This window comes from Ovis aries, chromosome 5, assembly GCF_016772045.2.
Source record: "Ovis aries strain OAR_USU_Benz2616 breed Rambouillet chromosome 5, ARS-UI_Ramb_v3.0, whole genome shotgun sequence".
NCBI classification, from domain to species: Eukaryota; Metazoa; Chordata; class Mammalia; order Artiodactyla; family Bovidae; genus Ovis; species Ovis aries.
Genome location: NC_056058.1, coordinates 24,839,574 through 24,866,489, shown reverse-complemented (window position 1 = coordinate 24,866,489; position 26,916 = coordinate 24,839,574). Strand labels below are relative to the sequence as shown.

At 42.2% G+C, this 26,916-nt stretch overlaps 1 protein-coding gene across 2 annotated transcripts in view; it reads left to right on the top strand.

Annotated features, from left to right (window-relative positions):
• LMNB1 (lamin B1) overlaps positions 1 to 11,514 on the top strand; it is a 53,220-nt gene extending 41,706 nt beyond the window's left edge. The window contains exons 9-11 of one of the 2 annotated variants that reach the window (XM_004008662.5): positions 2,476 to 2,595; positions 7,729 to 7,836; positions 10,712 to 11,514. In XM_004008662.5, coding sequence (XP_004008711.1) covers positions 2,476 to 2,595; positions 7,729 to 7,836; positions 10,712 to 10,753 — 270 coding nt within the window. In that variant the 3' untranslated portion in view covers positions 10,754 to 11,514. Of the gene's footprint in view, positions 1 to 2,475; positions 2,596 to 7,728 lie in introns of both variants that reach the window. The other variant, XM_060415644.1, reaches the window with a different exon arrangement.
• The last annotated feature ends 15,402 nt before the right edge of the window (positions 11,515 to 26,916 follow it).

Below are 26,916 nucleotides of genomic sequence, written 5' to 3'. Positions count from 1 at the left end.
TCTTTTGTGATTATTATAGTGAGACAAAATTGCTCAGTCCTATTGTGTGTCATGTGGAAGCTGCATAATGTGTTGGAAAGAATCTGACATTTTAATTCAGAATTTTCAGACTGAGTGTGCTCTCTCTCTCTTTAAAGTAGTATAAAACTGTTAGGCCAGTCATCTGCTTTTTCCACTGAATGTAGTTCCTCAATGACTAAATAGGTATATATATTCTGTGGATCTAGGGGAGAAATCAATTTTCACATAAAAAAGTAATACTTTTTTTTTTTTCCATTTGTTAACTGGCATTAAATGTGTTAAGAAGCTCTGTGGAACATAGTAGTGATAAGTAATCTTCCTGTAAAATTGTACAAGGCAAGGCAATAGCAAAGATCAGTTTAAAACTCTAAACCAGAAATAAGGGAACTACATATGTAATTTGAAATTTTCATGTAGCCACATTTAAAATAAGTGAAAAAGAAAGGTGAAATTAATTTTAGAACTTTTATTTAACTCAGTAAATCTAAAATATTATCATTTCACCAATTCATTATTATATCACGATCAATAGAAAAAATTACTAGATATTTTACTTTTTTTTTTTTTTTTACTAAATCTTTATACTTTCTAGCCATGTTTCAAGTGCTCACAAGCTTCATATGACTACCATGTTGAACAGTACAGCTCTAGTACATATTAGTTTTAGATTAAATTACCCAGTAAGGTTACTGACATGTTACAATTATTATTAACACTAAATCAAGTGTATGATTCCATATGGAATAGTGAAAAGTATAGCTTGAGGTTAGATTAATATTCCACAAAACCCAAAGGTCAGCCTGGATCCAGTTCTCTTTTTCAGTTTTATCCTAGTAAATGCTTTCTGCCCTTTTCCATTTGTAAAGCTGATGGAAGATTTGGAAGCTTCAAAGGAGCTTAAGAGGAAAGGGGTTTCTCCTAATTAGTAATTGATAAAGTTTTTTCCCCATTTAAAAAGATACCAGCTTATACCATCTCCAGTCTTCATTTTGCCATTGTATGGCCCTTTATGTTCCTAAACAATGTATGGAGTACAAAACTTTGCTATCTGTTTTCACATGGTCTTTTGGAAAGATAAGGACTGGTTGTAGTGTCTCTACAGGAGAGGACGTAGAGGTTTGTAGAGGTGTAGTGTTATGCTCACTGGTAAAGAACCTGCCTGCAATGCAGGAGACATAGGAGACCTGGGTTTGATCCCTGGGTCGGAAAGATCCCCTGGAGAAGGAAATGGCTACCTACTCCAGTATTCTTGCCTGGAGAAGTCCATGGACAGAGGAGCCTGGCAGGCCACAATCCATGGGGTCGCAAAGAGTCAGACGTGACTGTGGGACTATCACATCACATATCACACACCTATGTCCATGATTCAAACCCAGGTTTTCTAACTTTCAAGTTTTCTCTATTCTATCAATACTCTTCTGCCAGTAAATACATTAAAATGTTGCAGAATTTCCCTGTTTAGGAAAAGGGAAATATTTCTTTTTGTTTGTTTTGTCTGTTTCAATAGCAGTCATGTTTTCCATTGAATAATGAGTGATTTTCTGTTTCCTGACTTCTTTTTGGAATTCAGTCTCAGACACTCTGGGGTATTATGACACTGTCTCTAGTTAGGTACATACCACTTTCCATTACAGTATTCTAGATAAGGCTGTCTGCTGCAGAGGTTTTGAGAGAAGTTAGTCATCTCCTCAGTTCCTGCTGCACGCAGCTAGAGGATCCCGCTGGAGGAGGGCAGAAGGCTCTACACGGAAGGATGGCTCATAAAACCCATAGAATAATAGAGTACTGGCAGTGAGAGCTTATATTCATTGAGTCAGCCATCTCCTCTTTGTCAGTTCAGTTGCTTAGTCGTGTCTGACTCTTTGCGACCCCATGAACCGCAGCACACCAGGCCTCCCTGTCCATCACCAACTCCTGGAGTCCACTCAAACCCATGTCCATTGAGTCGGTGATGCCATCCAACCATCTCATCCTCTGTCGTCCCCTTCTCCTCCCACCCTCAATCTTTCCCACCATCAGGGTCTTTTCAAATGAGTCAGCTCTTCGCATCAGGTGGCCAAAATATTGGGGTTTCAGCTTCGGCTCTTCTTTGTGGGCCATCATTTTCCTTCACAGTAGTCCCATGTATTAACTGTACTGTTTATGTCCCATTGGAGGCTAAAAGTAAGGTAGGTTGCTCAAGGTGAGCTGACATGTTAGGAGAGCTAGGATATGAATCTAGTCCCTATAGCAGCATTTTTACTTATTAGATGGGGAAGCTGAGGTCTGGATAAGCTCTGTGGCTCTTGGAAACACAACTGGTTAATACAGCAAGGCTGAAGCTAGGCCACATAGTCCTGGAAATTCTAGAGTCACTCCTCTTACAGGATGTTAGGAAGTCTCATCATTATGTTATTGGCACGTGGGAGAGCAGGGCTGTGTGTAGAGTGACTTGGTTTCTTTTCTCTTTCCCAGATCTGGGCTGCGAATGCCGGTGTCACAGCCAGTCCTCCCACCGACCTCATCTGGAAGAACCAGAACTCTTGGGGCACTGGCGAAGATGTGAAGGTTATATTGAAAAATTCTCAGGGAGAAGTACGTATCGGTTCCACCAAAGTGTCATTTTTTTTTTTTAATTGAAGTATAGTTGATTTATAGTGTTAATTATTGCTATACAGCAAAGTGATTCAGTTATACATATATGTATATTTTTAAGAAATATTCTTTTCCATTATGGTTTATCCTAGGATATTGAATGTATTATTTCTCTATGCTATTATAAAGTAGAGCCTTATTTATCCATGCAATATGTAAAAGTGTACTTCTGCTAACCCCAACCTCCCAGTCCATCCCTCCCCCAAACCCCTCCCCCTTGGCAACCAAAAGTCTGTTATCTGTGTCCCCACCACGGCATCAGTTTCATTTGAGGGTTCATCGTGCAAGTGTGATTTCTTTTCAAGGATGAAATCAAATGTGAAGTAACTGATTGCTTAAATCAGACCAAGGCTGCTGAGTCAGTCAAAGTAAAGCTAACTGCAGGGTTTTAGATTTTAGGAATGAAATATGAGTCTGTCGTGGTTTTGATTGTTAGCGCAGATTCCAGAATTCAGTCTATGTTCAGTTTCTGTCTCCACTGCCCAGTGACCTTGGACTTTAGGTGAGTTCCTTCAGCTCTCTTAGTTTTATCATTTTAAAGTGAAGATGGTAATAACAAAGTAATTACTATAATATACTAAGAGCAATATAAATGAAACAGTCCTTGGGAAGTGCCCAGAATAGTATCTGGCCTCTGGTAAATGCTTATACTATTAACCTTGTTACTAGCTTTCAGCTTGCTTGTGAAACTGAGTTTCGAGATTGAGGAGTGTACCTTTGCTTGATGTGTATGTTTTCAACATATCAGTCATAGAATTCTTGTCAAAGAACCTAACCTACCCCTGCTGTCACAGAAAGACACCCCCAAGTTCCCCCAGCCACACACACGTACTAAGAGATCAAAGTGTCTGCAAAGGAAGGCATGGTTCCAGGTCAGGAGTTCCTTCTCTCCTCCCATAGTGCCAGGTTACAGACCTTGCCTTGCTTATCAGGTTGTCTTGTCTCACTAGAGTAATAAGCACACAGGGACAAGGACCTGTTCTGAGTTTTCCTGGCACATATTCAGTAAGAATTTACTAGGTAAAATTTTGGAAAAATCAAACATAGACCTTCACGTAAGTACAGAGAAATAAAGTTATTAACTGCATTCATGATGGGTTCTGAGGTGTTCGCATATGAGGTGCCTTATGCCCAGCCATCGTCCCACCTATCCTTCACTGTAAACATCTGCTGGTGTTTAGACCTCTCTTCATATGGAACTCACTGTCTGCTGAAAGAAGAATGCCCTTAATCTCAGACTGAGGCTGAAAATGAAAGGGCATCTGATTTTTTTTCACTGTAGACCTTAGTACAGTTCACCTCCAAATACCTCCTAGGTTCTCAGGGTTGGAGGGTGTTTAAAAATGCCTTCAGTAATTGACAGACTTTAAAGAACAGAATCTTCCTCTTCTCAGTGTGGAGCCCTGCTTACTTCTTGCCTTCAGCACTTTGGAACTCTTCCCAGCTGTAGCTGGTGCTGCCTGAGTGCTGAAATTATTGCAGCTCCTAAATTGGTAGTTTCTCCAAGGTCTGAAACTGGCAGAGTACATGTGTTTTTCAAAATGTTATGAGTGGCGATTCACCCAGATTGAAAAGTGCTATTATAAGGGGCCATGGTAGATGAAATAGGTTTTTATGAGCCATGGAATCTAGTCCCATCTTTTTTGTGTGTGAAAACATGTTCCAACTTAGAAACGATCTTATAGGAAGATAATTTGGGATGCAGGAGGTTTAAAAGCCCACAAAATAGGTTCAAGGACAAGTGAACAAAGTAGATACCATGACATGGCATATGTCTAGAGGTAGTGTTACTGATGATGTATCAATATAGCTGACTTGAGCTTAGGTTTCCCTTCATGATTCAAACCACTGAATATTAGATTGTTGAGTTTGTTTGCCTATTCTTTTAACAAACTTCTGTCTTCTGCTTGCTAGACTCTGTAAAGTGACTTCTGTCAGAAATGAGCAAAGTATTATGAATACGGTTCTTATTTCTGTGATTGTCAGACAAGTACTTTTGACATTTATATATTTCATTTTGTAAGGCCATGTTCGTTAGTAGGTTCCAGACTGTATTTATCATAATTCATAATTACCACCTGTAAAGACCATTTTTCTATAAGATTGTAGGTAACTGACTTATTGAGTCAACTTAATTTTTCAGTGCATGTTTTCTTGCTGAGGCATTGGAGATATCAGGAAACCCAATTAAAATGGATTTAAAGCAATGGGGATATGTGAGCTCACAGTACTGACAATCCAGGGAGAGTGGACTTGATCCATTGGCTCACCCAGCGTCCCCAGCGATCTTTCTGCGGTCTGTTTCCTGGGATCTTTCTGCGGTCTGTTTCCTGAGTGTTTCCCTCATGGATGCAAAATAGTTGCTGGCTGGAGGTGCCATCATTCCAGATCGACTTCTTGTGGGCAAGAGCATGGTGCCCAGTCAGGTCCTCGCCTGGGCTTTGCTCTTGTTTTACCAGCCTGGGTCATGTGCCCATCTCTTAGCTAGTTCCTAGAGTTGGGAGGACATAATTTGAGCTTGAGCCCTCCTCCGCCTCCACGGCTAGATCACACTCAGCTCTTTGTGACACACACATCACATCACCATGTGAGGGAGGGTGCCCAGGTAAAACTGTGCATTCTTAATGAGAGATGAGTGGGGTGGAATGCTGGTGGGTTAAAAGCAGTAAGTGTCACCGCAGAAAACACGGATTATTATTATTTTTGTTTTTAATGAGGAAAATAATAGAGCCGCCTCTCTGTACCTCTAAAATATAGGTGTCCCTGAAACTTTTGTACATGTAGATACTACTTGTGTGTCCTGAGACACCATAGTTTAACAGTCAGCTCCTTCATCAATAAAAACCACCTTGATTTGTGGTAATCGCTGATTTCTGTGGTGTAAATACTCACACTGGTGATTTCAGGCCAGCCACATGGCGTGACTGAGTGCAGAGCCGGAGAGACAGCATGTGAGCTGGCCCTGCTTCACTGCTGGGTAGATGGTGTACCTGTATGTACCCAGGGCTTTACCTGGACAGACCCATGACATGTTGATAGAGAGGCAAACTGTCTATGTGTGCCTTCCAGATCACTGGTACGGTTCGGTTTCCTTCTAAGAGGAATTTTTTTGGTAAAGACATTTATCTTTAGTACCTTTTTGGGCCTAAACCTCCCAACAAGTTTTGATTCTGAATTTGTTTTATTATTTTTTTATTTAAATCTGTAGACATTTAGCTCACTTATATTCCATACAGGCTTTCTGTATTAGATTAATTGGTTTTTAAATGTTGTCAAATGAACAGTGCTTAACAGGAGGCTTAAATTAAAGGCAGTTATGCTGAAGTAATTCATAATTAATGAAGTTGGGCAAATTGCTATTTGCTAAGCTTCTCATTTGAGGCTCATAGTCTGGTGTTTTATCACAAGCTCTAAGAGCCAGTGTTTCCATATGGGATGTGTACATTGTCATGAGCTGCTAGAAGCTGAAATGTGAGAATTCTGTAACACTTTTTTTTTTTTTTTTAAACTAACCATCTTTAAAAAAAACAAACCTTCCTTCTTTCCTTCCAGCTGCGTTGGGCCTTCATTGCTTCGCGTGGGTTTTCTCTAGTTGCGGCTTGCAGGGGCTACTCTAGTTGTGGTGCATGGGCTTCGCATTGCAGTGGCCCCTTTTGTTGCAGAGCACGGGTTCTAGGGCGCACAGACTCAGCGGCTGTGGTGCGTGGGCTTAGTTGCCCCAAGGCCTGTGGAATCTTCCCAGACAAGGGATTGAACTTGTGTCCCCTGCACTGGCAGGCAGATTCTCAACTGATGGACAACCAGGAAGTCTGAGAATTCTGTAACCGATTTTGTTTGACTTTTCTTATTTTAAGATGACTTGAGGGAAGGTAGATACTCTGGAAACTTTTTGAGAGTCTTTTTTCTGTTTTGTGTGCCACCATACCTCAGTGTATATCTTAGTTCAAAGAGATGTAACTGATCTAAGGATTCACATGCTTTTTTACTAGTACTAGTTTGGTTTAAGCAATCTGACACAGACTGATCTCACAGAATAGAAGTTTCTGGCTAATTGAGAATCAAAATGGTCCATTTTCCTTGGCTATGCAGCAAAAATCAAAAGTCTGTACAAAACATTACTGTGCTACCTCAGCTTCATTTATAAACGATATCCATGGATATACTTTAAATTGAAGTCTCATGTTTCTGACACTGTTCTCTGATTTTCTTCCTTTGCCAGTTTAAACTAGTTGGGCCGTGTTTAAGTTTCAGATAAGCTTTTACTCACATGATTTTAGCATCTTCATCTGGACTTACCTTTCTTGAGTGGCCTTAAGACACAGTGCAGAGTAAAATTAGAAGCTCTGTAGCACTCTAGGACACATTTTCTTGCTGCTAGATCATCAGGTTAGCCTTGTGCTCAAACAGAAACACTGCTGCATTTGTGCAAGTCGGCATTCTCTGCAGGAAAGTCATCTGTATTTGCGCCTACTTTCTGTTAGGCCAGTGAATGACAGATCAGTTTTTGTGCAGAGGACATTGGGACTTCACTAGCGTGTTGTGAATTAATACTGTTCCTGTGTCTTATTCCATTTCTTTGAAGAGGAACTAGTTGCTGAAGGGATGAAGGCTTGTCCTTTTCAGTCTCAGGAGGTCTTCTTGCTACCAGGATCCCTGAGAGCACAGCAGTTGGCCTCTGACTTCATTTTATTCAGCATTTATTTAGTACCCTCTCTTTGCTAGGAACCACGATCTTTAAGCTGAATTCATGTTGAGTATTATAAAGAATTTAGTGTGCCAAGTCATTTACAGAATTCTTAGTAACAGAATGGGATAAAAAGCAGTGGAAACTTCTCAGTGGGTATTTCAAATTGGATCCCAGTAGCTTTCCTGCAAGAAATATTGAAGATCTAAGAACTGCTACTAATTATGCAAAAATTCCTGTTTAGTAGTTGAAGTACTGATGAACCACTTAAAAAAGAGTCCCTGATGTAGGAATGCAGTTTCTTACATTGATGCAAAGAAGGGATGTCCTCTCACAGACTTTGTGGTTTTGAGTATAGTGTTTTAACTTAAAATCAAACTCTTGTTTAGGAGGTTGCTCAGAGAAGTACAGTCTTCAAAACAACCATACCTGAAGAGGAAGAGGAGGAGGAAGAAGCAGCCGAAGTGGCTGTTGAGGAGGAACTTTTCCACCAGCAGGTATTAACTTCAATAAAGTTATTTTTAAATTTTATTAACATAGTTACATGAAGACCAAAAACCAATAGTGGGGCTTGATTTTTTTTTTTCCTTTTCCCCTATTACTTGATGGACCAAATCAGTGATCTACCAAGTGGGGTTTGTTTTTCCTGAGGGGATATTCAAGATACAGTACGTTTGAGTACTGGAAGAAAATGTTAGCACTTCTTTTTAAAAAATTATTTCTCATATTGAATTTCAGTTTTGTCTTTTGTTTTATAATGTATGTAGGACATGTATGTCACATAAGTATATATGGATTGGAATGCATGCTCAGAATTATTGAAGGGTTCTTTGAGTTTAGATGACTAAGTTAGAGTAGGTATCTACATATAAACTTTAAAAAAGAGTAATATTCAATTTCAATGTGAAGCAAAAGTCTTGCTGTCTTAAGTTTTTAATCATTTAATTGCAAGCTAGATTTTAGCTGATGCTTGGACTTTTGAGAGCCCTTGAAATAAAGGAACTCCAAATTTGATTTTAATTTATTAAATTAGGATTATTAATAAGTAATAAGCCTTCAGTTTATATTCTCAAGCTGTTCAAGTCTGATCACTAATCAAAATTCCTACTCTTATCCTTATAAGACTTCATCACCATGTCTCTAGATTTATAAATCTGTTCATTTGCCTTAATTAGCCCCAGTCCTGCTCCAAATAAACATCCTCTTATGTATTCAGCCTCCAGAGTCAGGAGTTAGGAGCTTGCTCTCTAAAGTGAGAACCACTTGAGGTAGGCTACGGTAGGGTGGATTTTTGGCCTGGATACTTTCTCATACATTTTGGAGGAATATTTAGCACATTATTGCCCTGGGGGTCTGGAGGTTGTGGAACTAAGGTGTATATATAGTATTAATACATTTCTGGTGAGTAATGCGTTAAGAACAGGTATTTTAAACTTGGCTTAAACAAGAAACAGACACGACATTCATTTCCTGCCCTTATGAGAAGCATTATAATGACTGGTAGTAGAATAATATAAGAGACTAGGGGTTCAGAGCTTGAGTTACAGCAGGTCAAATGCTGGAGAAGGCTCTTTAAGCCACCAGAACAGTTGAGAATATCTCTGGAAAATAGGTTCTGTCCGGTATTTTGAAGGATAGCCAGTTATTTGAGTATTAAAAGTCAGACAGTGGTGTTCTGGGCTTCCCTGGTGACTCAGACAGTAAAGACTCTACCCCGAAATGTAGGAGACCCGGGTGTGATACCTGGCTCGGGAAGCTCTTCTGGAGAAGGGAGTGGCAACCCATTCCAGTATTCTTGCCTGGAGAATTCCTTGGACGGAGGAACCTGATGAGTTACAGTCAATGGGGTCAGGAAGAGTCAGACACGACTGAGTGACTAACACACACACACAGTGGTGTTCTATGGGTGTTTAGATTATCTGTGGTTGCTACATTGAGAAACCACCTTAACTCAGTGGGTTAAAACAGTGATTTCTTAATTCCTGTGACTGGGCTTAACTGGGCATTTTTTTGATTCACACAATGGAGAGTGAAGTGAGTCATGCAGTTGCATTCAGCTGGAAGCTTGGCTGGGGCTGGAATGCTCTTCATGTCTCTTTCCATGCAGTTTCTCATCATTTGGTGGTTTAACCCAGCCTTCTTTACAACATGAACATGGCAGCTGGTCTCCAACAAAGTAAAAACAGAGAGCACTAGATTTCTTAAAAGCCCATATTCTCTTAGTCAAAGTAAGTCATAGGCCAGCTCCAGTTCTGGGGCGGGGGTGGAGGGGGCGGTAAATCCTGGGTATCTCATAATGAGAGAAATGGCAGTGAATTTATGAGGATTTTTAATTCATCACAGGGGATATGTCGACTTGAGCACCAGGTATATCTGTCCATCCAGATTTGTTGTAGGTTGTGTGTGCGTGAGAGAAACGAAGTGGGAAGGTTGATGTTAAATTGACATAGTTAGGAATGCCTAAGGAAGTAGTTTATGCATACTTTGGAGCAAAGGAGAATTTGAGACAGTATCAGAGGGAGACTACAGACACACTGAGGGACTGTACAAATAGAGATTCATTAAGGCATAGTGACTGAACTTGAGGGCAAGAAGGAAAAAGAAATCAAAGATGTGCAAGGTTTTTTAGCTTCTGTGATCAGAAGAAATAGTGATATCGAGGTTCAAAAGAAGGAAGATGGAAAGACGGATCAGCTCTTTTGACTTCACATTAGAGAAAGAGTCCAGTGGCCTTTTGAGTTGATTTGAAGTCTTTTTGTTTGACTGTCAAGAAACCAGTTTCTGTTTAGTGAAGTGGTGAGTCACAGTCATGTGAGATTTTAAGGGATTAGTGAGTGAGAAAGAAATGGGTAGATGGAGCCTTTTTGACTTCTCATTTGAAGATCAACCCAGTGCAGATGCTTCAGGATATGAAAGCTGAGGATCCAGCCAGCCATATTCTCTGTGTTCAGAAATCCTGTCCACTGATTTCTTGTTTACTAAGTTACAAAAAGATGCTACTGAACAGTGGTTTTCAGCTTCAGCTGCATATTAGAACTACTTAGGGAACTTTAAAATGACTTATAAATAGATACTCTTCCCCAGGTAAGTGAGAATTTCTCATTTAATCTAGAGGCCTAGATCAGCTTTTTTTTTTTTAAAGCTCCTCAGGATTTGTACATGCAACTAGAGTTGAGAATCAGTGTTTTGGAGTTTGTTTCATTATCCTAGGGGGCAGTCCATAAGAAAAGGTTAGAAAGGGTGAGAAGTAGTAAATAATAAAGGTCCATTTGGAGGTAAGTGATAATGAATTTGTAGTATCTCTTCCTTATTTTAAAATGCTGTGATCCATTGTCTTAGCGCTAAGAGTTTTCTTTCTGTTTTCCTCATCAGGGAGCCCCAAGAGGTTCCAACAGAAGCTGTGCAATTATGTAAACTTCTCAAGTCAACTGTCTTCCTCAGAATAAAGAAGTATGGTAATCCTTACCTACATGCAGTGCAGAGCCTTCTCAGAAGCACAGAATATTTTTATATTCCTTTATGTGAATTTTTAAGCTGCGAATCTGATGGCCTTAATTTCCTTTTTTGACACTGAAAGTTTTATAAAAGAAATCATATCCATACACTTTGTTGCAAGATGTGAATTATTGACACTGAATTAACTGTACTGTTTGGAAAGGGTCCCTCAAATTTTTTGACATTTTTTGTATGTGTGGTTTTTTTTTTTAAAGTTCTTAGGAGGCAGAGGGGGAGGGTAAATAAACCACTGTGTGTCTGGGTTTAATTTGAAGATTGCTCCATCTAGATTAGCAATCTGCTCTTGATTATCCTCTGCTATATATAACGGTGCTGTGAGGGAGGGGAAAGGCATTTTTCAATATATCAAACTTTTGTACTGAATTTTTTTGTAATAAACAATCAAGGCTACAAAAATTTTTTTTAACTAGAAAAGAGAAATTTTGTAAGAAGGCAATATAACCTAATCATCATGTAAGCACTCTGGATGAAGGATTCCACAAAACTTTGTTTTATGGTTACTTCTCTTAGATTCTTAATTCGCAAGGGGAATGGGGGGAGGGGGAGGAGAGGGAAGGGAAGGGTTTCTCCTAAAACGCATTAGTTGTGTTTTTTAAGATAGTGTAACTTGCTTAAATTTCTTACGTGACATTAACAATAAAAGGCTGTTTTAATATTAATCTGCTGTCTGTTTTAACTTTAAAAACATTTTGAGGGGAGAAAATTGTTTCAGTTGTACTCTCGATAAGAATAATTTGGCTTCTTGTTGGAACTAGGTTTTTCTTTAAGGCTCTGACAATGGGAAGATAATCACACAGACTCTTCTGGGGTCTCCCCTGTTTTCAGTACCCTGCTGTCAATAATATCGCTTATAATAAAAATAATAGCTAGTTTTTTTGGAGCCCAGTTATCGTTTATATTTTTTAGCTTATTAACAGTAAGACCTTTTAAAATCTCTTTAAGAAAGCCACGTAGGAACGTAGGGACTGTGGGAGAAATTGGGGAAGATATTCCTTTTAAAGGAAAAAGATGAAGATAATACTTCTAGAATCTAGTTTTACTGTCTTAAAATATGGAAGAAATACTCAGCAGTGGCCACAGGACTGGAAAAGGTCAGTTTTCATTCCAATCCCAAAGAAGGGTAATGCCAAAGAATGTTCAAAATATCACACAATTGGAGTCATTTCACATGCTAGCAAGGGAATACTCAAAATCCTCCAATCTAGGCTTCAACAGTACATGAACCAAGAACTTCCAGATGTATAAGCTGGATTTAGAAAAAACGGGAATCAGAGATCAAATTGCCAACATCCATTGGATCGTAGAAAAAGCTAGAGAATTCTAGAAATATATCTGCTTCGTTGACTATGCTAAAGCCTTTGACTGTGTGGATCACAACAAACTGGAAAATTCTGAAAGAGATGGAAATATCAGACCACCTTACCTGCCTCCTGAGAAACCTGTATGCAGGTCAAGAAGCAACAGTTAGAACTGAATGTGGAACAACAGACTGGTTCAAAATTGGGAAAGGAGTACATCAAGGCCGTATATTGTCACTCTATTTATTAAACTTATATGCAGAAGTACATCATGCAAAATGCCAGGCTGGAGGAATCACAAGCTGGAATCAAGATTGCTGGGAGAAATATCAATAACCTTAGATACACAGATGACACACCACCCTTGTTGCAGAAAGCAAACAGGAACTAAAGAACCTCTTGATGAAGGTCAAAGAGGAGAGTGAAAAGGGTGGCTTAAAATTCAACATTCAAAAAATGAAGATCATGGCATCCAGTTCCATCAATTCATGACAAATAGATGGGGAAACAATGGAAACAGTGAAAGACTTTATTTTCTTATGCTCGGAAATCACTGTGGATGGTGACTCAGCCATGAAATTAAAAGATGCTTGCTCCTTAGAAGAGCTATGACAAACCTAGATAGCATATTAAAAAGCAGAGACATTACTTTGCTGACAAAGGTCCATCTAGGCAAAGCTATGATTTTTCCAGTAGTCATTTATGTATATGAGAGTTGGACCATAAAGAAGGCTGAGTGCCTAAGAATTGATGCTTTTGAACTGTTGTGTTGGGGAAGACTCTTGAGAGTCCCTTAGACTGCGTGGAGATCAAATCAGTCAATCTTTAAGGAAATCAACCCTGAATATTCATTGGAAGGACTGATGCTGAACTGAAGCTCCAATACTTTGGCCACCTGATGTGAAGAGCTGACTCATTGGGAAAGACCCTGATGCTAAGAAAGATTTAAGGCAGGAGGAGAAGGGGTCTACAGAGAATGAGACGGTTGGATGGTATCACCAACTCAATGGACATGAGTTGAGCAAGCTCCAGGAGATGGTGAAGGACAGGGAAGACTGGAGTACTTCAAAGAGGTGGAAAAGAGAGTGCCTGAACAACACTGATTGAAATATGGTATGAATGATAGAAAATGCAGGGAGGTGTGTGCTGTGTGAGGTAGTTCTATATGGTGATAACTAGGGTGTCATTTGTTATGCATTTGGGGGATTTTTATCTTGTAATTGCTTCAGCTCAGTGAGTTCGTCTTGTAGAAAGTAAAATATCCAAATTTTCCCTAGACTGAGCTAATGATAACAATTCAGAAGCTAATCCAGAGTCAGTGTTTGCTTTTCTCTTAAAATATTCCTGCAGTAAGCTGTGCAAAGATTAGCAGCTTACACTTGAAAATAACTCACGAAGTCTCAGAATTTCTGTGCTCTGCAGATTTACTGTGTACTCTGGTGCTGTCACAGACACAAGATAAATGCTGGGTTAGAAATCCTGTCTGGTGAAGCAGATAAAATGGTAACTTTTCCGCACAGATTTGTCTTCAGAATGAGAATGGCAGTGCTGTGTGTGGCCCAACTTGGTTGTGAAAAGTGTTGCCACAAGATGGGGTTCTCGTCATCAGGATCCAACCTAGGTACTCTACTGCTGGATGAATTAGGTTATAGAAATCACTTTAATAGGCATTAAGGGCAGTTTTAATACAGAGGAGTATTATATATACTCGTGAAATTTAGACTGAGAATCCAGGACTCAGTTAATACGTAGTTGGGTGCCACTGAATATGTGGCAGGAGACTTTGGAGTCTGTTTAAGCTGACAGACTTGATACCAAAGAGAAGTTTTCTGAACGTGAGCTGCACCTACGGCTGTTCCCACGGAGCGTCATGGGGACAGAGACTCAGAGGCTGCCTCTGTGTAGTAGATGCGTCTTGCCATCAGTGGAGGTTGCTGCTGCTGCTGCTGCTGCTAAGTCGCCTCAGTCGTGTCCAACTCTGTGCGACCCCATAGACAGCAGCCCACCAGGCTCCGCCGGCCCTGGGATTCTCTAGACAAGAACAGTGGAGTGGGTTGCCATTTCCTTCTCCAATGCATGAAAGTGAAACGTGAAAGTGAAGTTGCTCAGTTGTGTCCGACTCTTCGCAACCCCATGGACTGCAGCCTACCAGGCTCCTCTGCCCATGGGATTTTCCAGGCAAGAGTACTGGAGTGGGGTGCCATCGCCTTCTCCATCAGTGGAGGTTAGGGCTGCATGATTGAACTGTTTCATAACGAGTGTGGAATTTCCCCCTTTCGTCTTGTCTTCAGTGGTCTGGTTTCACTACTATGTTTAGATACAGATTTATTTTCCTCTCAGCTCAGGGTTTTTGGCCAAGAAAATTCTGGATGCTCATATTTCGTTGAGTATCAGCTCATCCCCTTTTGCTGTTCTTCCCTTTGGGGATTTCTTTCAGGCTTACACTGAGCCTATCCTTTTCCAGGTTTTAGGGTTTTTTTGTGCTGTAGTCTCAGTAACTTAGTGTATGCCTCACTAATTATGTTCACAGCCTTGTCTAATCTGTGTATCCCACTTGTAGTTTCTAGTTTCCTCAACTATACTTTTCATTTCTGACATTGTGTTTGATGATATTTTTTCATATTTGCCTGTTCCTTATTCAGTTTTTTAAAAAACTATAGTTTTCTTCCTTTGAAAAGGTCATTTTAATCATACTTATTTCATAGTCTCTATATTCTTGAGTTCTTGGCAGGGCTCATTTTTTTTTCCCTCAGCTACCGAAAAATGAATGGTGATTTATTTCCTCTTGGGGTTTTTAGGATTACGAACTTATCTTTAGCAAGGGCTGTTTATTTTGTGAGTGGGTCCCTGTCCCAGCGTTTTGCTACAGAATAGTTTGGAAGTTTCCCTCGTGTCTCCTTGGTGATGAGATGGTATAGTGGTTTGGACCTTCATTGCTGCTTTCTCCCCTTGTGGTAGTAAAGATCCACCAGGACACTGCTGCGGGGTGTTCTCTGTTTCTCACAGGTGACTTCCACATGTGGTCCCCCAGCCTCAGCAGGAGGTGGTTCTTGCTCTGGGCTGGCAGGTGGTGTTCTGGTCACCTGTGTTGAGGGCTGCACGGCACGGTTATGTGCTTTGTGCAGCAGGCCCTCTTCCTTAAATGGACTTAAAGACATGTTTCCTCTCTGAGTCTCTAGTCCTTGAGGGTTCTTCAGATCGAGTTCTTTGTTCCCTTATACTTGGACATTTCTTGTTTTTTTAGGCTTGGCCCTGTATTAAAAGAAAAAATAGTTCTATGTTATCAGTTTTATAGTGGAAAGAAGGGGTCATCTTGATCATTTCATTCCACCATCATACATACATACAAATAAATGCACTTTATTTGTATATGTGTATATTTTGAAGAGATACAGTTATGCTAAATCATGTTCTTTTGAGTTTTAGTTTCTTACCCATCATCCCTTTTACCGAATCGTAAATTGCCGAGAAATTTATTTGAATGCCTCTTCTTTTCCTGGCCACATGTTTAAACCAAAGTGAGAAATTGAAAAGATTCTTTAATCCTTGCTTCTGGATCACTGGCTTCTCAACAAAGCACAGATCTTCTTAATTCCACTGCATGAAGGAGCAACATGGATATGATTTTATGGGGTACCACCAGAGGAGAATGATGAAGATCAAACTTTCGAACCCCTGAAGCAGAGTTCTGGAATTTCCATGATACTTAACCTGGCAAAACCCAGAATTCTGAACTTGAGACTGACTCCATTCCTCCCTACCGAAAAAAGGCACCGAAAGAGGTAGGGTTTAGCCTTTGATGTTTTTGTCTTCCTTACTAAAAGGGCATTCAGAATCAAGTTGATGGGAATGAGGAAAATAGGCAAAATACATGTAAAGCTCACAGAGGTCATATTTGAAGTTGGAGGGAGGGAGCTTGACTAACGTGTTGAATGGGAAGAATAGTAAACTGATGGAGCAGGACTGGGAGCCAATGCAGCTTTGCTGTTTTGAAGGTCAGAGGGCAGGCAGAGGACAAGCACTGAGGTCCCCCGGGAGCCAGTTTACCCTGGAGACACGCATCGACAGCGGGGAGTCACCTCGCTCCCCACCTGCTACCCTCACTTCCACCATACGAATTTTTCCTTCTCTGTGACAGCGCAGTAAATCCTGTCTTCTGCTGATGTTTCTGCAGAGACAAAATGCACCTCTCAGTTTAAGGAGACAGCCTGTTCAGTAGCTTGATTACTTACAGTAATAAAACACATATTCAGGTGGATTAATTATGTGAGTACCCCAGCCCATGTACTTTAATAATTCTCTGCATTTTGTATGCCATTTTCTTAAATAGTGCTGTTGACTTCTTTGGTTTAAGATAGAATCCTCACCTGCCTTTTAAGCCTTCTTTCATGACCCACTTGACCTGCGACTCGTGTGCCCTAGTCCTCTTTGCCGCTAGCATCTGCCAGCCTTCTGATTTTTTCTACACATCCGGCCTAGGGCAGTTCCCCCATTCAACTGTAACAGTGTCTGATACCTTCCCTAGTCTTTGTTTTTCTTCCGTGCTTTGTGACTCCATCTGGGGAACTATTTTCAGACAGTCTGATTTGGTCTATTAAATAAGTTTGGGTATTTCCATAGCCATGGCAAATTAGCCATGAGTGTAAGCTAAGTGTCCATTGTGTGACCACACCGGCGGGACACGTCTCAAGACAGCAGGTCTCACTGTGGCAGAAATGGGCTTCCTAGCTTAGTGGCCAAGAGTGATCTTAGTGGCAATCTTAGATCATTGTCTTGTTTTCCGAACCCTGAGACCCAGGTACTCGTTCCCTTCATCCTTCTCTTTTCCCCTCCTTTCTCTATATGTGAGCCAGGCAGTCTCCCAGCTCACCCCCTGCTTTAGCAAGCACTGCCTTCTGACCTAGGCCCTGGCAGCTGGTCTATTCTCTTCCGAAACTGGGGTGGTGACCCAGCCTTCCTCTTCGCGGCCAGCTCCCCACTCCTTTGGTATGCTGCCTTCCAGTGTCAAGAGGACTAAACCCAAGCTCTTTCAAGGGCCAGAATTTTCCTCTGAATCATTTCCCCAGATGCCCGTTATTCTTCGGTATTTGTCCTGCTAACAGAAAAAAATGTTAGGAAGTTTGAACATTGGAAAAACGAGCTGAAACGTTCCCTGAGTGCCTGTTGCCTACTTCTGTGTTGTGAAAGAAATAGTGGGCCTGGGCTGATTCTGGGAGGTGCAGCTGTGGGGTCACTAGGAGTGGTGGTTGTGTTCATCCATGTGGGAGAGGAACTTTGTGGAGAATGAAGGATTTGGGCATCAGAGCGGGGATGACTTTGGGTGACTCAGGGTGCCTCTTAGCAGAAATTCCTATAGGAAGCTCAAGCAGGGCCTTCGTTGTGTCAGGTACCTGCGGAACTTTGGGAACCCAACCAGGGAGAACGGGCGAGGGCAGTGTCCTGGGCATGCAGTGCTGCTCTGACACTGTGGGGAGTGCAGAGTACCACGCCGGTCTCGCCCTGACTCATGGAATAGTTTCAGTCTCATAGAGGAGAAGGAAGGAGCCATGAGGAGGAAGAAGGGAGAAAGCAAATGGATCAGGTGTTTGTTGGATGCTCACATAGCCAGGCAGCCTGCTCAGGGGTGTCATAGCCAATGTTGACTCACTTAAAGCTCACAGTGCCACTCTGGGCAAGTGATGTTACCCTTGTTTGAAGATGGGCAACTTGCCCAGCATGTGTGCATGCTCAGTTGGTCCAACTCTTTGTGATCCCATGCATGATAACCCTCCAGGTTCCTCTGTTCATGGGATTTCTCAGGCAAGAGTACTGGAGTGGCTTGCCATGCCTTCCTCCAGGGGATCTTCCTGACCCAGGAATGGAACCCTGCACTGACAGGTGGGTTCTTGACCACTGGTGGTCTATTCACTGGTGGCCTATTCCCACCTGAGAAGCCTCAACTTGCCCAGAGGTTAAGTCATTTATTCATTCATTCCTTCAATAACCGTTCACTGGCGATTTAGCTCTGCTGGGCATTGCCTAGCAAGCACCTGGAATATCAAGATGAGAGATTCAGTGGTTTTCTTGGGAACTCAGTCTGATTGCCCAGGCCACATTTTTTTTTTTTTTTTTTTCCTTTTGACCCTGCGGTTTGTGGGATCCTAATTCCCTGACCAGGGATTGAACCTGGACTCCTGCAGAGGAAGCGTGGCGGCCTAAACACTGGACTGCCAGAGCAATCCCCAGGCCACCATCTTTGATAGCTCTGCCTATTCCGCTGTCCCAGGCAGCTGTTGGAAAATAATGTACGTAGCTAGTGTACCAGTGACAACGGTGCTGCTCACTGGCAACAATGAATGGGGATAATCCCAACTGTCAGGTGGCCCCCTAAGCCCTATTTTAAGTCTCTGGTGTTTCTGATGTTCTTTACATTAATGGCAAATATAATGAATATTATTTGCATGCTTCAGGTTAGGAAATGCTTTCATGTAGATTAGCTGATGCGTCTTAGTCAGGAGCCAGCGAGGGATTCTGCTTTCTTTCCCGAGCTTGAGCTTGTGCTCATTCCGTCTGCCTCACTCTGCAGTGCATTCTACCCTGTAGGATGAGATGGCAAGCCGCAGCCTGGGTGGACTGCCCTTTCCTGAGCTGGCTATGTTTCAGCATGCATCTTCCCTGATATCACGAAGCTGATTAATTGTTCTGGTTTAAAGTCTCCTGTGGGGTCAGCATCAGGTAAGCTAAGCAGAGTTGTTGGAGGGCTTAAAAGAGGCCTCAGTGAAGGTTGGGCCTCAGTGAAGCAAAATGTGAGTGTCCAATCTGGGAGTGGTTCAAAGTGGCCTAGAGAATGGTCACATATTCCCCACATGTTTGCAGGCAGTAAGGGACTGGGAATGACAGGAATTACTGGAACTATGATTCAGCTCTGATTACAAAGGAGGTTTTTTGTTTTTTTTTTTTTTTTAATCATAGAGAACTAACTATTCTTTAAAACATTCCAAGTGTAGTCACGGGTTATGTCCCAAATTTGTACTTTCCCACATGGATAGTCCTCCACAAGCCAGGCTATATATAGAAGGAAAAACAGCATTGTTTCCGTCTTTGAACTTAGCTCTGTGAATGGGAAACCCTGGATAGGAGCAGTGTTAGTGACATTGTTGCTGTCCCTTAATGGTATGATCCTGACATTTCTGTTGCTCAGTTTCCTTATCTGTCAATTGAGACTAAAAAAAAAAAATTCTACTAGACTTCTGATGGTAGAATTATATTAGAACACATAGAACGATCATACAAATATGGTAGGTCTAAATAAATACATAGGAATTTAAAGCTAATGACTACTTCAAATTTTTTGATGAGGAAAATTGGGAAGTAAGGTGAGACTCTGGTTTTGAAATGTAGGTTGTTTGTTGTTCTTAGTACACGAGTCTACCAGTGCAGATGCTGTTGGTTAGAGCTAACGCTTGTCGACTGAATGGCTAAACAAGGAAAACCATTGAGATTACTGTAAGTGCCACATTTTATTCGCTTTGTGAGTAAATACCAATTTCATCAAAGATTTATTCAGCATTTACCAAGTGCCCTCCTGTGTTCTAGCACTGACAAATACTCAGTACAATGCTGAGTAAAAGGTAATCTTGTCCTGACCCTGAAGGAGCTTTACAGCTCAGTGTGGGCCTCAATCAGATAATCACACAAAGATGGAAAACCACAGCTCTAGTAAGCATGCTTCTAAAAGGAAGGCACCCCACACAGTAGGTCTCCTGTAAGAGACCAGGGGCAGCTGGTCTCCCATAAGAGGAGGCAGGAAGGAGGCACACTTGTGAACTCTGGTTTTAAACAACAGGGGTAAACATGCCAATGTGGCCAGCCTGTCAGAGATTACCAAAAATGTCAAGGTGCCTCTGTGCTCAGGGTTCAAATGAGAAACGGAGAGGATTTCTGGAGCGTGTTTGGCAATCACTCCCCAGTTCTCCACTGAGACCCCATCTCTGAGGAAGCCTTTCGGCTGCTGCCGGTTGGCCCCCCTTCCCCGAGTGCTCTCCGAGCCTGGGGCCTGCACACAGCTGAAGCTGAGCTGTCTGCACGTGAATGCTGGTGCACTGACTTGTCTGTGTTTGATCCAGGGCAGGATTCTTCTTGTCTTCAATCTGGTGGCTCTAGGTTGATTTCAAATTTTCATTTAAATAAATAATTCCAGCCTTCAGCTGGGAGAGGGGATGGCTGCGTCGCCAGGCAGAGCCTCCCTGGGATGCTAAAGCTGCAGGGGACAAACCAGAGGGACTGAGCCCTGCCTCCCTGCTTCGTTTGCTGGAAGGAGTAACTATGGGTATTTGGCAACTCTTTCCCAAACTGCATGATGAAGATTGGGAAACACTGAATTATGAAATAGAGGAAGGCAGTTGGGGTGCTTTTGTCATCCTTGGCTCATGAATGCTAAGTTACAGTAATGAGCTTATCCCTGTGATGGTGTATCACAGGGTGCCGTACTATTCTGTAGCAACTTTTTTTTTTCAGTGTTTTATTATCAACAGACTCAGGATGTGTGAGCTGACCTGTGAATGACTCTGGATTGTTATAAGTGGGGAATAAGTGAGCGGCTTATGCATTCTGTCTCAGGGGAAAGTGAGGAAACCGACAGGATTCTGGAAGGTTGTTGTTTGAGGAGGCTTGTTCAATTCCAGGGAGAGAGGGGAGGAGCAAGAAACTTGAGCTTGTCTGCTGCTGCTGCTGCTGCTAAAGTGGTTCAGTCGTGTCCGACTTTGTGCAACCCCATAGACGGCAGCCCACCAGGCTCCCCCGTCCCTGGGATTCTCCAGGCAAGAACACTGGAGTAGGTTGCCATTTCCTTCTCCAATGCATGAAAGTGAAAAGGGAAAGTGAAGTCACTCAGTCGTGTCCGACTCTTTGCAACCCCATGGACTGCAGCCCACCAGGCTCCTCCATCCATGGGATTTTCCAGGCAAGAGTACTGGAGTGGGGTGCCCCTTGCTTCTCCGTGAGCTTGTCTACTCCCCATTAACTGACTTATACAGCAACTGTCCCCATCTGAAGGCTATTATGGAAGAGCTGCCGGGAAGTTGTGGGTAGGGAAGTGTTCTCCCCTCCTCCCACCTCCTGACCTGGGCAGGGCTTACGGCCACTTCTTTCCCGTGTCTTCTTTGCAGGGTCCACTTTTGCTTCTTACACCTGCTGGCTCATTCTTTTTCCTCCTCTGATCACCCTGTTCCAGGTACTTCTTTCCTGAGTGGTGCTGAATTCAGGAGTGTGGGTGGGGAAGGAGGAGGAGGGGTTTCAGACGATGTCACCCTGAGACACTCTGATACTGACAGCAGAGTTAGCCTGTCCCAAGATTCTCTTAATGCTGTGTGTGTGACAGAGTGTTGGTTTTTTTTTTTTTTTTTTAAGGAATTCTGTTTTTATTTTTATTAATTGCTTTTTCGTTGTGCCTCAAGGCGTGTGGGATCTCACTTCCTTGACCAGGGATTGAACCCATGCCCTCTGTGATGGCAACATGGAGTTTTAACTGCTGGACCATGAGGGAATTCTCCAGGGTGTTTGTTTATTTATTTGGAGTATAGCTGATTTGCAATGTTATGTTAGTTTCAGGTGTACGGCAAAGTGATTCAGTTGACACATATATCCACTCTTTTTTAGGTTCTTTCCCCATATAGGTCATTAGAAATTACCGAGTAGAATTCCTTGTGCTACAAAGTAGGCCCTTATTAGTTACTTATTTTGTATATAGTCGTGTGTATACGTCAATGCCAATCTCCCAGTTTATCCCCTGCCTTCCCCGTTGGTAACTGTAAGTTTGTTTTCTACATCTGTGACTATTTCTGTTTTGTAAATAAGTTCATTGGAACAATTTTGTTGTTGTTGTTAGATGCCACAAAGAAGCGATATCACAGGATATTTGTCTTTCTCTGTATGATGGGGGTTTTTAATGTGCAACCTTGCATGCATGTGTGGGTCTATGGGAGTGTGTACTTTCTGGTTCACAATTACTTTTAAATTGTTAAGTGAGTTCTTCTCTAGGAGAAGAACCCCATTTTTGATTCTTGGTCTAGGTGTTGTTAACTCATTTTGGACCCAAAGAGGGTTTGATTGACAAAGCTTTCTCCTCATCTTGCCATTTGGGTGGCAAGTCTCTGTTGTACCCTGGGACCCACTAGGCACATCCTCCTTGTCCCGGGTGGGGATAGGTCAAACCATGAAGCAGTTGGTCTTGCCTTGTGTAACAGCGCTAAGAAAAATGCCCAGGCTTGACCCTACAGCCTCTGATTCAGGCCCCGCCTTGGTTTCTGTGTTCTTGCGAAGCCTCTCCCTCCTGCGGCACTGGCTTCAGCCCTCTCTCCCTCAGCTCCCTGTTCCCGGCAGAGTGGGGAGGCCTGTTAGAGAGTCTGTGTCAGGCAGCTGTGCCCTACTTTTTGTTTCCTTTTTTAAACAATTTTTTTACAATGGAAAAGTTTAAACCTGTATAGAAGTGGAGAGAATAGTGTAATGAACCCCATGTACTCAGTTTCAATAGTGATCTGCTTCCGGTCAGGCTTGTGGCTTTTATAGGCGTGTGCTCTGCTCTGCTACCCAGTGGAATCTCAGATATTGCACAACTCCTCCATAAATCCTTCAGAATGTAGTGTGGAAAAACTCGAATGAACTTTTTGGCCGACACAGAGACAAGGGCTTATGCTTATATTTATAAACATAACCATCATTCTGTAGTAGTAGTAGTAGTGAAGTCCCTGAGTCATGTCCAACTCTTTGCAACTCCATGGACTGTATAGCCCACCAGGCTCCTCAGTCCATGGAATTCTCCAGGCAAGAGTACTGGAGTGGGTTGCCATTTCCTTCTCCAATCATTCTGTAACCATACTTAAAACAATTCCTTAATACGATCAAATATCCACTGTTCAAAGTTCCCTGATAGTCTCATAATTTCAAAAATGTAGGGGTTGTCTGAATCAGGATCCAAACAAGGTCCACATCAGTTTCTCAAGTCTGAATGAATTACCCACCTGCAAGTGTCAATAGTGATGGTGCTCTTTGCTGTTAAATGTCAGTGTCGTTTAATGAACTATCGACCCCCCTCACTGCTGTAAACTAATAGCCAGCAGCGCTTGATCGCACGCAGGTTCAGCTTTTTGCAGGAGTGTTTCCCAGTTCCTACCTCATCACATCAGGAGGTACCCAGGTCAGATTTTCTCCTTCTCATGATGTAAGGATCCATCTGTGAGTCTGGGTGATGAGGGTCTGACTTCTCTCATAAAGTGCCCCATCAGCTAATGGTTTTGGCACTTGCTAATGATCATTAGGCATATCGATGATTTCATTTAGATCCTGTCATTATTTCTACATTTTTAAGGTGCAAGTCTCCTCTAAAGAACTTTCCTTCATCAATTATACCCCAAGGTACAGAGCACACAGGACATTTTTTAAAAAAGCCATTATCGGAATAATGGTTCAGTTCTTTAGCACTCTCCAAAGGTGGAGAGTGGCCAATGAGGTGGTTTTTTTTTTTTAGCATCATTATGAACTTGTGACTTTTAACATAAATGATGTGTAATAATTCGGTGCAATCTGATTCTCTGTGCTGCTCATACTGTTTCACCTTAGGCTGGTGGGAGCCTGTTTGGGTTTTATCCTCTGTCCTCTGGACATGACCACAGGAGTCTCCCTTGCTTTCAGGTATGACAAGGTGCTCCATCTTCATCTTACACTTTCCCTGTCTCTGACCTAGACTCAGACATTTCTCTGAGAAGACCTGATTCGTTTTAGTAGGAAAACAGCATGTAGAAACCACAACCAGTTATGGCCAATTTTTGAAGGCTTTGCGTAAATGAGCTTGTAAGAGATCTCTATACACAGAGGAGACCCACGTGGTGTGCAGGGGCGTGACCGACAGCGACTGCATTGCCCACCAGGTTCATTAAACAAAACAAACCCCACCTGAGCTCCCTTAAATGGAGTATGGTTTTGCAGACCCTGCCTGAGTATGATTCCCAGCCCTCCTCCTGGGATGAATTAGATATACCCACAAGCATTCAATCTTCTCTAGCCCTTCTGTGAGCACAGGCTTCTGAGAGGAGATGGTCAGGCTGAGGATTCTCCAGTCCTCTGTGCTTTAAAGGCTGCTGAGGGCAGAGCAGCTGTTGTTCTGTAAGACCAGCCAGGCTGCCCCACCCCTTCCAGAGTGGTGCATACGTGCCCTCGGACAGGTTGTTGCACACACAGACCTAACTCAGGATTGCTAACTTTGTGGTGAGATGTCCATGAAGCCTGGGTCCTGTGCCCTCACAGACTGCAGAAGAGATCCAGTGGTACCCAGACGACAGAGTCTTAGATCACTGCCCATAGACTCTCACTTCATCTTTTTCTGTGGTCGGGGGCCAGGGTGCTGGTAGCCCCTTGCTGCTGAGAGGTCTTGCAGAGGGTAAGCTCTGAGCCGGTGTCCTGTGGATGTCACCAAACTGCCTGGTACCCTCAGCTGCTAAGCTGGAGGCATCAGATGTAGTTGGCCCTGCATTTACTCAGTGGGGACAGTGAGAAGAAAGGTACATGATAGAGAAAAGCCAGTGACATTTTCAAGCTCTGTAGGAGTATATTTATATGTTAGAAAAGTTATTTGCAAATTTCTCCAAAGCCAGTCTGAGCTTCCTGTTTAAGGGGCAGGAAAACAGTTATAGTTGCTGTACGATACCTCTCGCCCGCTGTGGGGCCACCCACCATCACAGGCTTGCTCACTCTTCCTGGCCTCGAAGGGCCTCCATATATTAATAGGTCTGTGATGGGTGTTCTGCACAGTCAGCCTCCTGGTCACTCCTAGGCATTTTCTCCTACAAATCTTCAGATTGACTTTAAAAAAATCTTAACATCAACAAGGCTTTAAGCTTTATCTGAGAATAAAATGCATTCATATGTCTCCTAAGTATTAATTATTTGCAGCTGGGTTAAAAGTCACAGCTACCTTCTTGCTGTGAACCAGGAGGGGATGGAGTGGGGAGGGGGAGTAGGCGGTCATTCGCTTTTCATACAGGAGTGGCTCACATGGCACAGATCTTTTCCTGCCAAGCACTTCATCACTTTTTGTAAACCCAGGGCCCCCAAGAGCCAGGAAACCAGCTGAGGTTACTCAGGATTTTAGAATTAAAAAGGGACCCAAGACTTCAGCAGTGAGGTGAGATCTAGCCCAGATCCCCAGTATATGAAGCGGAGGTAAAGTGGCTGGGTGGGGCTGGGGTACCAGGGCCATGGTTGTGGGCTTTCTTCCTGTGCCCTGTCCCCTGCAGCAAGCCAGGGCTCCAGGAAGGGCCTGGCCACCCACTAGGACAGGAGAGAGATGGCTTGGAAGGGGATCCACAAACTGAGAACAAATGCAGAAGTCAGCAAAGGTGCAAGTGAGAGGGTAACAAGCGTTCCTTTACACCAGCACTAACCAGTGAGAAATTAGAAAATCAGACATCACTTATCGTACCATAACAACACAACTGTAAACTATTGAGAAATTTAACAAAGGACACACAAGAATTTACTGACATTTAGAGCTCTATTTTCAGGATGGAGAGAATGGATGAATAAATGGTATTATGTTACGATTATCGTATGAGATTGGCTAAAAACTGTAAAGATTTGTAAAGATTGTCATTTTCATGAAATTGTTGTGTAAATTCACTACAATTCCGATCACAAGTCCATCAAGACTTTTAAAATGACTTAACAAAATTATTCTAAAATGTATACACAAGAATAAAAAGCCTGTTCCCAAGTAACTAAGTCAGTTTTGAAAAACAGAGTGAAGTTGGTGGGGGACTGGGGAGGAACTGCTATTTTCCTCTAGATAATAAAGCACATTATGAAGCCATTAGTAAGAAAAACAATGAGGTAACAAGGGAACAAGACAAAAGGGTTAAAGTTGTAAACTGAGTATGCAAAACCAGATAATGTTTATATGGAAGAGGATACACCATCCAGGTGACACCACAGGTGAATGAAGAAAGGGAGACTGTTTAGAAGATGGTGATGGCAAATGACCTACCTTAGGGAGATAAAGTTGGATCCTCACGTCAAACACAGAGGAACTCTAGATCAATGGAACACCTAAAGGTGATCCATAAAACCATGAAGATAAAGGGAGAAAGTGTGGGAGACTATCTTTGTGATTTTAGAAAGAGGACTTCTGAAATGTAAATAAGATGACCCATAGTACGAAACTCATGAGGTTGAGATCACTAAATTAGAGGGTTGTTTGTTAGGTAACAATGGATGAGGTTGTTGTAAGGATTAAAGGAGGTAATTTTCAAAGTGTTGAACAGTGCATGGCTTGTGGGAAGTGCTTGACACTGTATACATTTGTGGAATAAAATAGAATAGGGACCCATATTGGCTCATGGTGACAGAAACTGTGTCATGGACTAAAATATATGAATAACTCAATTCTTTGTACCTGGTGCCCACAAATGAGATAAAATAAAACCTCTTATAGGTCCATCTATTCATTTCCTTGATGGGTAACTATGGCCCAGTAGGTGCAAAGTGTATCCAAAAAAGAAAAAAAGAATTTTTCAAAAGGAAGTAAAACTTCCTGAGCCATCCCCTTTTGCTGTCTTTGTGCATGGAATTCAGAACCTCTAAGAAGGCACTAGCTATATGAGCTCAGTGACTCACGAGTCCCTCATTTCTGGGAACGCAGACAACTGATGGACTATATTTGTTTTCCTCTGTAGCGCGAGATCCAGAACTGGCACATTTTTCATCTGTGATGAATTCTTAATTAGCCATAGGCTC